The sequence below is a fragment of the Hemibagrus wyckioides genome, linkage group LG20, assembly GCF_019097595.1.
Source record: "Hemibagrus wyckioides isolate EC202008001 linkage group LG20, SWU_Hwy_1.0, whole genome shotgun sequence".
Classification (NCBI taxonomy): domain Eukaryota; kingdom Metazoa; phylum Chordata; class Actinopteri; order Siluriformes; family Bagridae; genus Hemibagrus; species Hemibagrus wyckioides.
In genome coordinates this window covers 22,036,664-22,051,231 of record NC_080729.1, presented here as the reverse complement: position 1 = coordinate 22,051,231, position 14,568 = coordinate 22,036,664, and the positions used below count along the sequence as shown (strand labels likewise).

At 42.6% G+C, this 14,568-nt stretch overlaps 1 protein-coding gene across 1 annotated transcript in view; it reads left to right on the top strand.

Moving 5' to 3' along the window:
- Positions 1-6,742: 6,742 nt before the first annotated feature.
- The window catches only part of ngef (neuronal guanine nucleotide exchange factor), a 40,044-nt gene continuing 32,218 nt past the window's right edge, over positions 6,743-14,568 (top strand). The window contains exons 1-5 of the mRNA XM_058418325.1: positions 6,743-6,901; positions 9,959-10,240; positions 13,657-13,738; positions 13,962-14,183; positions 14,263-14,330. Of these exons, the coding sequence (XP_058274308.1) occupies positions 9,994-10,240; positions 13,657-13,738; positions 13,962-14,183; positions 14,263-14,330 (619 nt within the window). The 5' untranslated portion in view covers positions 6,743-6,901; positions 9,959-9,993. The remainder of the gene's footprint in view (positions 6,902-9,958; positions 10,241-13,656; positions 13,739-13,961; positions 14,184-14,262; positions 14,331-14,568) is intronic.

Below are 14,568 nucleotides of genomic sequence, written 5' to 3'. Positions count from 1 at the left end.
GTGTTGGTAAGACAGGACCAAGTCAAGTCCTGTGTGATGTGAACATCTAGGTACTGGAAGCTGTCCACTCTCTCCACTGGGGTTCCACTGATCGTGGTCGGTTGGTATGACCGCTCCTGCTTTGTACTGAAGTCCACTATTAACTCCTTAGTCTTGCTGATGTTCAGGAGTAGGGTTGTTCACCTGGCACCAGCTCTCCAGGGTTTTAATCTCCTGTAAGTAGGCCGTCTCGTCGTTGTTTGAGATCAGGCCCAACACAACAGTGTCATCAGTAAACTTAATGATGGTGGTGGAGTTGGAAGTGGCCACACAGTCATAAGTGTACAGTGAGTACAGCTCCAGTGCTGAGGGTGATAGAGGATGAGGTGTGTTTGCCCATCCGTACGACTTGTGGTCTGTCTGTCAGGAAGTTGGAAATCCACTGGCACAGGGGTGTGCTGAGACCTAGGACCTCCAACTTCGAGGTGAGCGTGGAAGGAATTATGGTGTTGAACGCTGAACTGTAGTCCACAAACAGCATTTTTACATAATTCCCTTTTCTGCAGTCCAGGTGGCTTGTTGTTGTGTGAAGGAGGTGTGAAATGGCGTCCTCAGTTTTGCCTGTACGCAAACTGTAGCGGATCCAGTGTGTCTGGTAGTGATGCAGTGATGAAGTCTCTGACCAGTCTTTCAAAGCACTTCATCACTACTGATGTCAGGGCTACAGGGTGGTAGTTGTTGAGGCAGGTGGGCTGTGGTTTCTTCGGGACAGGAACAATGGTGGACTGTTTGAAGCATGAGGGGACTGTAGACTGTTTCAGGGAGAGGTTGAATATCTCAGTGAACACTGGTGCTAGCTGGTCAGCGCACACTTTCAGAACCCGACCTGTGATGCCATCTGGTCCTGCTGTCTTCCTCGTGTACACTCTCCTGAATGCCCTCCTCACGTCATGCTCCGAGATGGTGAACGCATTAACCTCACCGGCTCTCTCAGCATGCATACTGTTTGTGCCACTAGCACTTCTAGCATGATTAGCTGCAGCCTTGAAGCGAACATAAAAAGTGTTTAGCTTATCTGCCAGAGAAGCGTCCGCATTCCCCATTCTGGAGGGTGGTGTTTTATAGTCCGTGATGGTTCTAAGTCCCTGCCACAGGCTTCTAGAGCCACCATGTTGGAACTGCAACTCTAGTTTCCTCCCGTAGCGCCGCTTTGCTTCCTTCACCATTCTGCGCACGCTGTAAGATGCAGCCTTGTAGTCGTCCATGTTCCCGGTGACGAGCCCCACGTTGTAGGCAGCGGAGCGGGATCTCAGGGCGTCGCGGACGGTCTTATCCACCCACGGCTTCTGGTTGGGAAACATCCTGATGATGGTTTTCTGTACCGTATCATCCGTTAGTTTCCCTATAAAACCCACAACCGCTTCCATAAACATGCTGACCTCATCAGAGCTGCGCCGGAACATGTCCCAGTCTGCGTCATCAAGTGCGTCCTGCAGAGCAGCCACCGATTGGTCCGTCCAGCGTGCGACTTCCCTCTGCACCGGGGCATCCTGTTTCAGCCTCTGTTTGTGTACAGGCATGAGGAAGATGGTGGCATGGTCCGATTTCCCAAACAGTGGTCATGATTGTGCCTTGTAGCTGTTTTTAAATGGTCTGTAGCAGTGGTCTAGTGTCCTTTCGCCCCTGGTGGGGCAGCTGATGGAAATTCGGCAGTGCGCGTTTGAGGTTGGCACAGTTAAATTTGATGGTCAGAAGTTCAAGATTCGGTGTGCAGGAGCGTGAGAGGGGAACAATTCTCTTGTTGTCGCACCAGTGGTTGTTCACCATCAGACACACTCCACCTCCCCTTGATTTCCCCGAGTCCAGTGTTCTGTCCATGCAGTAAACCGAGAAGAACTCGGCCTGCTGGATGGTGTGGTCCGGTACCGCTGGGTTCAGCCATGTCTCGGTGAAGCAGAGAAGGTTGCAGTCCCGAATGTCCCTCTGGAACTTGACCCTTGCCCTGAGGTCGTCGAGCTTGTTTTCCAATGACTGGATGTTGGCTAACAGGATACTAGGTAAGGGAGCGCGGTGTGCGCGTGCCCTCAGCCTGTTCCTGACGGCGGCTTGTTTTCCTCGTGGATGCCGGTACGGGTCGCGTCCTTTGTTCTTCCTCAGGATCTCGCTCAGCCAAGATGGGGTTCAAAAACGGCGAAAGGTGAGTGCATTGTGCACCAATAGAAATAAGAGTGGCCCTGTCGTACATAGTGATGGCCATCTTACAAAAAGAAACCAGTGTGTGTGTGAAAAAATACAAAAAATAAACAAAAACAAGCAAGGTTTGGTCGGAGCAGTCATGACAGCAGCCGACCTCATCGGCTGTTCCATAACTGTGGGGCTTTGAAAGAGAAAGCTCCGCCCCCTGCTGTAGCCTTTGCTACTTGAGGTACTACCAAATAACCAGCACCCTTTGATCGAAGTAGGCGTGGCTTATCATAAAAGACTAAAAGATCGCTCAGGTACTGCGGCGCGAGACCATTTAGTGCTTTATAGGTCAGTAACAGTATTTTATAATCAATGCAAAATCTGACTGGGAGCCAATGTAGTGTGGATAAAATAGGAGTGATGTGTTCATATCTTCTGGTTCTAGTTAGGACTCTAGCTGCTGCATTCTGGACTAACTGGAGCTTGTTTCTGCTCCTACTGGAACATCCAGACAGTAAGACATTACAATAATCCAACCTAGAGGTAACAAAAGCATGAACTAGTTTCTCTGCATCATGAAGTGACATCATATTTCTTATCTTAGCGATATTTCTGAGACAAAAGCAGGCTACCCGAGTGATATTATCTACATGAGCTTCAAATGAAAGACCAGAGTCAATAATCACACCAAGATCTTTTACTGCTGGACAACATGAAACCGAAAGACCATCCACCGTTACTCTGTAATCAGAAAGCTCACTTCTAACTGCCTGTGGTCCTAGTACTAGTACCTCTGTCTTGTCAGAGTTAAGCAGGAGGAAGTTAGTGACCATCCAATGTCAAATGTTCTTTACACATTCTTCTATCTTAATAAGGTAGTGTCTCTCATCTGACTTAGTTTAAACATATAGCTGTGTTTCATCGGCATAACAGTGGAAGCTAATACCATGTTTATGAATAATTGCACCAAGGGATAGCATATATAGGGAGAAAAGCAGTGGGCCTAAAACAGTACCTTGTGGAACATCAAACATAACCTCGGTATGCATGGAGAAGTCACCATCTAGATCTACAAACTGATAACGGTCAGTCAGATAAGACCTGAGCCAGGAGTACTAAGATCAAGTAACACCAGTATGGAGACACAACCCTGATCAGAAGCCAGTAACGTTGTTGTACCAGGGTGCTAGTTTCTTTTCTTTAATTGTTTTCCTTTTAAGTGGAGCTACAGTGACTAGGGTGTTGCGAAACATTGACTCCAGGTAATAAGTCGCCTGGTCAAGTTCTGTGGGGTCAGATGCGAACCAATCATCCGTGATAATTCTGGGAGACTATTGGTATTGGTCTCTCTGCAGTAGCAGACGTAAATGTATGCTTGATGCGGTAACGTGGCAAATTGCGCATCTCGTGTCTAAGACGCATTTTAAATGAGACAAGATAGTGATCTGAGATAGCTTCCGACTGTGGAAGAGTGACTATGTTTTCTATATTTAAGCCGAATGTTAGAATATGATCCAGAGTGTGACCTCCATTATGAGTGGGTCCTATTATACCTACTGAATATAAGATGGATACAACTGCAAAATGGATACAAAAACTGAGAACTGTGTTCCCAATGAGAACTGAACTGTGCTGGACACAGACACACATACAACTGAGAACTGCTCTCAACAGAGAACTATACTGTGCTGGACACACACACACACACACGCACACAAAAAATTGTCCTGTTTGCATTACACTTTACACTTGATCCTGTTAACATGTTAACTTTAATATTTGCACTCACTGTCAACACTATTCTTTTGCACAGAGCCCTTCTACTCTTTCTTCCCTTTCATTTTCCTCATTCATCAGCTCTTCAAAGTTCTCCTTCCATCTCCTCTGTACACTCTCCTCACTTGTGAGCACCTTTCCATCTCTATCCTTAATAACTTGCTGCACATCCTTCCCACCTCGATCCCTCTGCCTAGCTAACCTGTACAAGTCCTTCTGTCCATCTCTAGTGTCTAACCTAGTGTACAACTCATCATACGCCTTCTGCTTGGCCTTAGACCCCTCCCTCTTCACTCTGTGCTGTAACTCCTTGTATTCCTGTCTATTCTCTTCAGTCCTGTCCATGTCCCACTTCTTCTTGGCTAACCTCTTCCTCTGAATACTATCCTGAACTTCCTCATTCCACCACCCAGTCTCCTTATCTTCTTTCCTCCTTCCAGATGACACACCCAGCACCTTTCTTCCTGTCTCCCTGGTCACTTCTGACCACTCAGAGCCTGCCTCAACTTCTATCTAAATTCCTCACAACATTCCTCCTTTTTCAGCTTCCACCACTTGGTTTTCTTCTCCATCTCTATCTTTGACCTCTGCTTACAGACCATCAGATTCATCCTACACACCACCATCCTATGCTGTCTGGCTACACTCTCTCCCACTACCACTTTACAGTCACTAATCTCTTTCAGATTGCCTCTTCTACATAGGATGTGGTCTACCTGTGTGCTCCTACCTCCACTCTTGTAAGTCACTCTATGCTCCTCCCTCTTCTGAAAATAAGTGTTAACCACAGCCATGTCCATCCTCTTAGCAAAGTCCACTACCATCTGTCCTTCAAGGTCCTTTCCTTAACTCCAAACTTGCCCATCACCTCCTCATCACCTGTGTTCCCCTCACCAACATGTCCATTAAAATCTGCTCCTATCACCACTCTCTCCCCCGTGGGAATACTCTCTATCACCTCATCTAATTCACTCCAGAATCTCTCTTTCTCCTCTAACTCACAACCTACCTGTGGGGCAAAACCACTAACAACATTCAACATCACCCCTTCAACCTCTAACTTCAGACTCATCACCCTGTCTGACACTCTCATCACCTCCAGAACATTCCTCACAAACTCCTCCTTCAGGACCACATCTACCCCATTTCTCTTACTATCCACCCCATAATAAAACAGCTTGAATCCTGCTCCTATACTAGGAGCCTTGCTCCCCTTCCCCCTGGTCTCCTGTACACACAGTATATCCACCTTCCTTCTCTCCATCATATCAGCCAGCTCTCTACCTTTCCCTGTCATAGTACCAACATTCAGAGTTCCTATTCTCAGTCCTACACTCTTACCTTTCCTCTTCTCTCTCTGTCTACGCACTCTCCCTAGGTCAACGGTGCCGATGGCGGTCGTTGTTAACCCAGGCCTCGACTGATGACTGGTATGAAATTAAGAGTACTGACAATTCGCATGATTAAATTTGGCAATGTTTTACGCCGGATGCTCTTTTTTTTTACTTCCTGACACAACCCTCTCTATTTATCTGGGCTTGGGACCGGCACAGAAGTCACTGGACTGTGACCCCCATGGCTAGTTTTATTCTATGGACTACGTACTAATAAAAAAGAAAATCAGTCACATTGTTGTATTTTAGCATTTTAAATAATCATAAAACATGCCAAAAGAATTATATCAATTGGTGGTGAAAATTTATTTTTTAAAATTGTTTATTTGGTGAGTTGTTGAGCAGATCATCCAACTTTAAAGTGGTCACAGGTAATATATGTGTTTAAGTAGCTCTGGCCACCAGGTGGCAGTGTTTCAGCTTCAAACTGACAGTAATTATACAACTGGAGCTCAAGAGTATCTGGGTTTGTGCAGCTTCACATCTCTCCAAACTCCTAGTCACATTCTGAAGGGTAGCAGTGATGGTCACGTGGCATGACAGGACATGAAGATGGCTGCGCTCACATTCACACACTGTCAGAGCAGCAGGAATAATAAATCATACGACATAAACATGTAGAGTACAGTAATTCTCTTTAACCTGCCTCTGCAATCAACACTAATGCATCAGATATTTTTTTTGCTTTCATTTGACCTGTCCACAGGAGTGTGTCCAGTTCTACAGCAGCTTGTTACAGTAAACATGGCTGATCTTTGTGCTCACTGACTCTGCATCTTCCTGTGCTCTGTTCTCTATAATAATAATAATTATTATTATTATTATTAATTTTTTTTATTATTTATTTATTTATTTATTTATTTATTTATTTATTTATTTATTTATTTATTATTATTTTAAATATTTATCATCATCACACTTCTCTTGTTCTTGTACACACAATCACAGCAATACATGCTTTCACACCAAGGAACACTACAAAGAATTATAAGTGTGTGTGTGTGTGTGTGTGTGGTGGGGGGGGCAGTTGTTAGAGGATGTGCTATATGCTCATGCAGTGAAAGAGTTTGAACTCTATCAGGTGACCAGGGAGTGAGGGGGAGTGCAGAGTATAAGATACACACAGAGTAATTATACAACACACACACACACACATTTATACACACACTTCATATGAACAGCCTGCGGCATGAGATGTCAGTTTTTAAGAAAGAATAGAGAAAACAAGTGAAAGAATCTGACACACCTGTTCTTTCTATGGGTCTCAGGTGAGACACAAACACAAACACACACACACACATATTGGGAGAGGCTTGGAATTTTACAGGGTTTGGCTGAGAGTGAGAGAGAGAGAGAGAGAGAGAGAGAGAGACATTGGAAAGGGTGGAGGAGGAGGAGGAGGTGAGACTGACAGAGTGAGACAGGAAGAACAGATTTACTGACTCATGACTCGGGCAGGAGAGCAGACAGATTCGGACAACACTGACACAAACACAGACCGAGAAAAAGACGAGTGAGGACTGTCAAAGTGTGGCTGTCTGACACACTTACACACACATACACAACAGGTAACTAATAGCAGACAGAGTGAGAGAAAGACAGAGAGATTGTGTGTGTGTGTGTGTGTGTAGCATATAGTGTGTATAGAGTATATGGTTTGTGTATATGTGTAGTGTGTTTTGTATATATACAATGTGTATAGTGAGTGTAGTGTGTGTGTAGGGTGTATAGTGTGTGTAGTGTGTGTGTAGGGTGTATAGTGTGTGTGTGTGTAGGGTGTATAGTGTGTGTAGTGTGTGTGTAGGGTGTATAGTGTGTGTAGTGTGTGTGTAGGGTGTATAGTGTGTGTGTGTGTAGGGTGTATAGTGTGTGTAGTGTGTGTGTAGGGTGTATAGTGTGTGTAGTGTGTGCGTAGGGTGTATAGTGTGTGTGTAGGGTGTATAGTGTGTGTGTGTAGGGTGTATAGTGTGTGTAGTGTGTGCGTAGGGTGTATAGTGTGTGTGTGTGTAGGGTGTATAGTGTGTGTAGTGTGTGTGTAGGGTGTATAGTGTGTGTAGTGTGTGCGTAGGGTGTATAGTGTGTGTGTAGGGTGTATAGTGTGTGTGTGTAGGGTGTATAGTGTGTGTAGTGTGTGCGTAGGGTGTATAGTGTGTGTGTGTGTAGGGTGTATAGTGTGTGTAGTGTGTGCGTAGGGTGTATAGTGTGTGTGTGTAGGGTGTATAGTGTGTGTAGTGTGTGTGTAGTGTGTATAGTGTGTGTGTGTAGTGTGTATAGCATACTGTATGTACAATTGGCCTCATATACCTATCTTTTATTACAGTTGTTTATGAATGACAAACCAGATTGAAAATATCCAATTTTACGAAAGTTTCAGAAAGGTTGATTTTCTCTGTACGTGTGTTAATGTTGATCAACGCTAATCACCTGTAAATCACCAAGTGTGTCCTCCACACACATTCAGTGAGACCCACAAACCTTTATAAAAGTTCTATTGCTCTGAGCATGTAACAGCTGATCAAGGTGAAGAATAACAAACAGGACTTATTTCGCCTCACTACTGTGGCATTAAAAATATTTCATCATTTATAATATTAATAAAATAAGTGAGTACTAAATGCTCATTTTTAACACTTAACAAATAAACTCTACAGATCAGGAATACAACTGTGATTTTTTTTCATATTTCCTCATTCACTGCAATTTAATTCTGGTTATTCCACTGCAAACACAACACACACTCTGCTGCTAATTTTAACAGAACCCAGAGAGCCGGTCTGTATGGTGCTGTACAGCAAGTCTGCTACTCGTCAGGTTTAAATAAATGTTGAGATCTGGTCTTGCATGGTGGTCAGTGGTGGTCACTACACAACAGAGCTGCTGTAAATCTTGAATAGTGAAAGATTTTGAGCAGTAGTGTGCAGTTTTTTTTCCAAGTTCACAGAGACCAAAAGAAACAAGACTCTGGGACTAATCAGTGTGAAATCTGACTGGGAGCCAGTGTAGTGTGGATAAGATAGAAGTGATGTGTTCATATCTTCTGGTTCTAGTTAGGACTCTAGCTGCTGCGTTCTGGACTAACTGGAGCTTGTTTCTGCTCCTACTGGAACATCCAGACAGTAAGACATTACAATAATCCAACCTAGAGGTAACATGATGGAGGCTTATCTGAAGCGAGAGAGAGAGAGAGAGACAGAGAGACAGAGAGAGACAGAGAGAGAGAGAGAATTAGGCATGTTCTGGTAAATATCAGCCATTTAAACTCTGCAGTATAACTGTATATAGAAATGTGCAGCAATACACGCATTTTATAAACTCTGTTCAATGTGCAGTCAGTTATAGGATTTTCTTGAAAATTAAAAAATAAATCCATTTGTATCCAGCTTAATAAATGAGGCCCGAGGTGTGTAGTGTAAACATTATGGTGTATGTAATCTTTGTAAAAAAATTAAAAAAATTCAATGTAAAAAATTAAAGGTAAGATAAATCACGTCAGATGTTTTCCATCTGTAATATGTTGTAGCAATCAACACAATTCAGGTAAAAAACAAACAAAACAAATATTTTAGAAAAATGGAAATGGAAAAACTTATAATAACCTTAACAATAACCTGGCTGCCGGCGTTCAAAACCTGTAACTAAAACTTTAATACTTTAATGCTTGTACTAATTACATTCAGTGTTTTTGAATCCAATTTAGCACATTGTTATTTGCCAATTTTATTACACTATTCCTTGGAAAATGCTCTAGATCTCCCAGTTTGTAAGGGGATATCCTGTACACAGTCTTGGCTTGGACTGGGCTATTCCAAAATGTTGATCTTCCTCTTCTGAAGTCATTGACTTGGATTTGTGCTTCGGGCCATTCTCACACTGGAAAGTGGAAGGTGAAGATTCTGTGCCAAAATCAACAGATATTTGGAGCTGTAACTAGAGCCTCAGTCCCTCAGAGAACCAGAACATGATGCTTCACCATGCCTGTGTGTTTCTTTCAGTGATAAAAAGAGCATTCTTGGTTTTACATCAAACATCTTTTTGAACTATGGCCAGAAAGTTCTACCACATACTGTCTTTTGCCACATGGTTTGGGATAATTTAGGCAGGTTTGGATTTTTTTATTGTGTGAAAGTGTTTCTGTCTCGACCTCTGCCTCGTCGCTCAGAGATGTGAAGTATACGAGAGATGGTTTTACATGCAGGGAGTCAGCAGGACTTTCCAGATAAAGTTCCTTTGATGCTCCTGTAGGTCTCTCAGCGGCTTCCCTGGCAGGTTTTCTTCTTGTCCTTTGGGGATGTTCTGTGTTTTTTAACATTATTTTACTTTCTTTTTTTCCTAAAACATTTTAATTTACTTGGATGTTGTTGGTTGCTGTTTTCACATAAATCCCATACTTCACAAAAAACTGCAGGAGCTTGTAAAAGTTTTATATCCTTTGTTTCTGTATAGACTGTGTGTAGTGTGTGTGATGTGTATAGTGTGTATAGCATGGATGTACTGGGTACAGAGAGAGAGAGAGAGAGAGAGAGAGTTTAGGGTTTGTTCTCTGTATGTATGAGTGTATAAATGTTTTCTCTCTTTCTGTGTGTGTGTGTGTAAAACTCATACTCAGATATATGTGTGTGTTTCAGATGGAGTTTCAGCCATTCAGATCTCAGAGCCACTGATGCCCTCAGGGTTAGAGGGCAGTGCCATGGCAATTGCAGCCCTGTTCCGGGGCAAGTGGGGTCAGAAGGGTCATGTCCTCAGTCCCAAAACCCCCCCTGCAGCCCCCCATCCCCAACACTGTGATGATGAAGATGAAGATGATGAAGAGCAGTTGAACACACGAGTGCCAATTAGACGGAATTCTCGTTTTTACCGTTCCATGAGGAAGAAAAGACACGCCCAAGGCCATGCCCATGAACAAGATAGTAAGAACGTTTATTATTATTATTATTATTATTATTATTATTATTATTATTATTATTATTATGTTATATTATTATTGACTGTGCAGTACAGTTTTTACAATCACTATAATAACGCACTTGTTATGTTCACTCACTTTTATGAATATGTAATGAATAGACAGAGAGTGGAATATATGAAGAGCAAATTTATATCTATTTATTAAGAATTAGCTGATTAATATTCTAACTGATCGTTCCTCAACAACACACCGGTGTCTTACGTTTAGTTTCTGCAGCACTTTGACTATAAAAGCACATAATATTCAATTTAAAGTACTCTGGATCTTTTTCATTGAAGAGAAAAGTCTCTCTCTCTCTCTCTCTCTCTCTCTCTCACACACACACACACACACACACACAAACATAGGCACGTCATACTGTTTCCCCTCTATAAAACTCAAAACAGTCCAAACCAGATAAACAGGTTTAATTGTTTTGTCTTTGGGTGGTGTGTGTGTGTGTGTGTGTGTGTGTCTTATCTCTTCAATTAGTTTCTGCATGTGTTATTAGTAATGTCAGATATTTAACACCTTTCACAACCAGTTTTTATGTATCACTGAAAACAGAAGTGGGAAGGAAGTTGTTCTCATTAGTGAGATTTCTGTAACTCTCTTATCTTCTAACACTAAGGTGTTTGTGCATTACACACATTCAGGACAGAATTGATTTGTGTCAGTCCTGCCACATGAGGGGAATGAGGACACAGGCAGCAGGTTTTCAGGAGAATGATTTGGTTTATTTTATTTATTTTACTGCATCAGGTTTAGAGTAACAAACAAAACTGTAGTGGAATAAACACAACTAGAATTTTGCATTTCCAGAAGAAAATGCGTGTGATTGCAAAAAGCAAAGCAAAATGTTGCTTAAACTATTGCAATACATTGTCAAATAGTATATACAAGCTAAAGTCACAGTTTAAAAAGTTTTAAATCCATATAAAATAAACTATAATACTTATCAGCATGAAAACTAATAGCACACCTAAGCAGCATTTTAGCGTTGGAAGCATGTTTCTAGCTATTACCGTTTAAGCGATATGTTGCAAGAAATTCTGAAATAATACATAAATACAACTCCGAGCAGGTCTCGAACCCGGGTCTCCAGCATGGCAGGCGGACACGCTAACAAAGTACCATAAGCAAGGAAAGCCATTTCCAGCAAGATTAAGATGAGGTTTACATCACAGCACTTAGCGCTACACTCCATTACAAATATAAAAGCTATACATGCTTAAGCTATTGCAAGACATTCTCAAATAATAAATACAAACTAAAGTCACAGTTAAAATATGAAGTCTAAACGAACTAGCGTGTGCACTGCGCTTAAATATCCATATGAAACCCAGGAAGTGAAGCATAGCTAAGGTTTAATGTAGTATGAGTAGTAGTATTTACCAACACCGCTTTGCCTGCACCTTTACGGCATGTTTACGGCAGCTACTGAAAATCCCCGAGAAAGACCAAACTGTACGGAAACCAGGAAGTGAAGTCCGTGAAAAATGCATTTACAAATTAATATAAAATAAACTACAATACTTATCAGCATGAAAAGTAATAGCACACTTAAGCACAACATGGGCAACATTGTAGCATTGGAACCATGTTTCTAGCTATTACCGTTTAGGACTAGTAACGTTTTACATGTTTGTTTACGACATCTCCTGATAACGTCAGAGAAAAAACGAACTGTGCACACTCTCCTTAAATGTCCGTGCGGAAACCAGGAAGTGAAGTCCGTAAAAAATGCATTTAAAATTAATATAAAATAAACTGCAATACTTATCAGCATAGCACACTTAGTAATAGCACACTTAAGCAGAACATAATCAACATTTTAGCATTGGAACCATGTTTTTAGCTATTACTGTTTAGGACTAGTAGCGAGTCCAGGAACCGGAATAATAATTATAATAAAGAGTGACGATAACGAGTGCGATTGCTTACACAATCACACTAATAAAGGCACATTTCTGTTGTCTGTATGGTTATGGTCAATTTCACAGTCATTTCTCTCTTAGCATCGAGGCTCTATTGCAGGTTCAGCAGCCACTCACCACAACACACACACACACACACACACACAGAATAAATCAGTCACAGTACATTACTACTCAGGTAAACAGTCCACACACTCGTGCTCGTGTGACTTTCACACAAACTGCAGGAGCATTAAAATGGTGTCTACTGAAAGCAGCACAATATCCACAATATCTATAACTTGTGTGTGTGTGTGTATGTGTGTGTCCTAATAAAATACCAGCCAAGGTGGAGGTGAAGAAACACCACACCATCTCAAGTAAATCACACACATTCAGTTGTGTCCTGTCCTGTGTGTGTGTGTGTGTGTGTGTTGTGCCACGTGTTTTATGAGACTTTTTAGCTGATTTCAGATTCAAGTCCAAAGTCAATGGAACGCACATACACACACACACATCAGCAGTCTATAGGGGAGTGTGAGTTTACTTCCTTGTTATATCATCCATAAAATGATAAAAGAGTTAATCAGTAATAAAAATCTTCAGAATGACCTTCAGTGTATTTTGAACTTTCTCATAAACAAAATGCTGCAGAAGGTAAATTCATGAGCGTCTGTAATCTCCCAGACCCCCAGTTCCCTGACCACCATTTCCCAGACCCCCAGTGCTCCTAGTTTTTTGAGGCATGTCTGTGTGAAGCCTGGGTTCTACACGGAACCTTTAAGGATTCCCCAGGAAGCACAAATGAAGAACTCTGTGTGGTTCTAGATAAAATGTTTGTTTTGAGGGAGTTAATTGCTGTGTATCTTTATGTTCTAGTTTCTCTTTTCATCTGTCTATAAATATCTTTCTCTCACTTTCTCTTTCTCTATCTAAATACCTCTCCTTTTCTCACTGTCTCACTCTCTCTGTCTGTCTCTTAGTCTCTCTTTCTTACATAATCACACCCACCTGCAGGACGTTACACAACATATCACTGTTAAAGCCTGAGAGAACTCAGAGGAGCCAAGCATCTCCTGCATTCAGTCCTTTTCTCCATGTCTCCAACTGTCCAATCCCCAAGCAACCTGTCCACTTGTCTGAGTCCCCTTTACTTAGTCCCCTTGTCCAAGTTCCCTTGTCCGAGTCCCCTTGACTGAGTCCCCTTGTCCAAGTTCCCTTGTCCGAGTCCCCTTTACTTAGTCCCCTTGTCCAAGTTCCCTTGTCCGAGTCCCCTTGACTGAGTCCCCTTGTCCAAGTCCCCTTGTCCAAGTCCCCTTGTCCATGTCCCCTTGACCGAGTCTCCTACATCTCTATGTACCCAGACCCTTATTCCATCAGATCTACATCATTACATTTTTATTATTTTACATGTAGCTGTATCACTTCCTGTTTCAGCACTAACCCACTTATTTTTTCATAGGCCCCACCCACTCACTCAGAGCACCACGTGACTCCAGCAGGAGCAGAGCTGCAATCAGATCTCCACCACTACACACACAACGGTGAGAAAACAGAAAGCAGCAGACAGGTAGAGAGACAGGAAAAGACAGATGCTGCCCCCTGATGGAAGCAGAGAGTATTACACCCACACATAAACCTCACACCCCACCACCCCCACCCTCCAAGACCCCCCCCCCCCCACACACACACACACACACACACACACATTTGAAATGAAGGTCAGCTTGCATAATCATTGTGTATTTGTGTTTATTTTTTATTCAGCCCTCCATCGCCTCCACATTATGGAGCAGCGTTGCCAGGCAACGGGAGCACCAGAGAAGGAGGAGCTTCCCTCTGGTCACCGTTAGAGACAGGAGATTGGCGGCTCAGAGGAGAGATGGAGGAGCTGAGCACACACACGAGCCGAGCCTGCAGCATGCAGGATGATGATACATACACACACACTCGCACACACCACATGGTCAGCGCACACAACACAAACAGGTAAGAGGTGCAGTGTGTGTGTGTGTGTGTGTGTGTGTGTGTTTCTACACTCAATAACAACTTTTTTATTGTTGATTAGGATGGTGACAAGCGGAGACACGGCACAGGAGAACTTTAGCCACAGTTTAAACATAGTGAAGAATATTGGTGAGTGAACGTGGACACACACACATTCTGCCGTCTATGTGAATGTAATTTGCTGCATTAGTATGTGATCACAAAATGACGATTACTGAAGCATATCTGAATCTAACTCTGTGTGTGTGTTCACTGTCAGTGTGAATTTTCTCACAGAATGTCTCTCTCTCTCTCTCTCTCTCTCTCTCTCTAAAGCTCTTGTGTTCTCTACTAGCTGCCTCACTCTCTCTTTCTGTCTGTCTCTCCG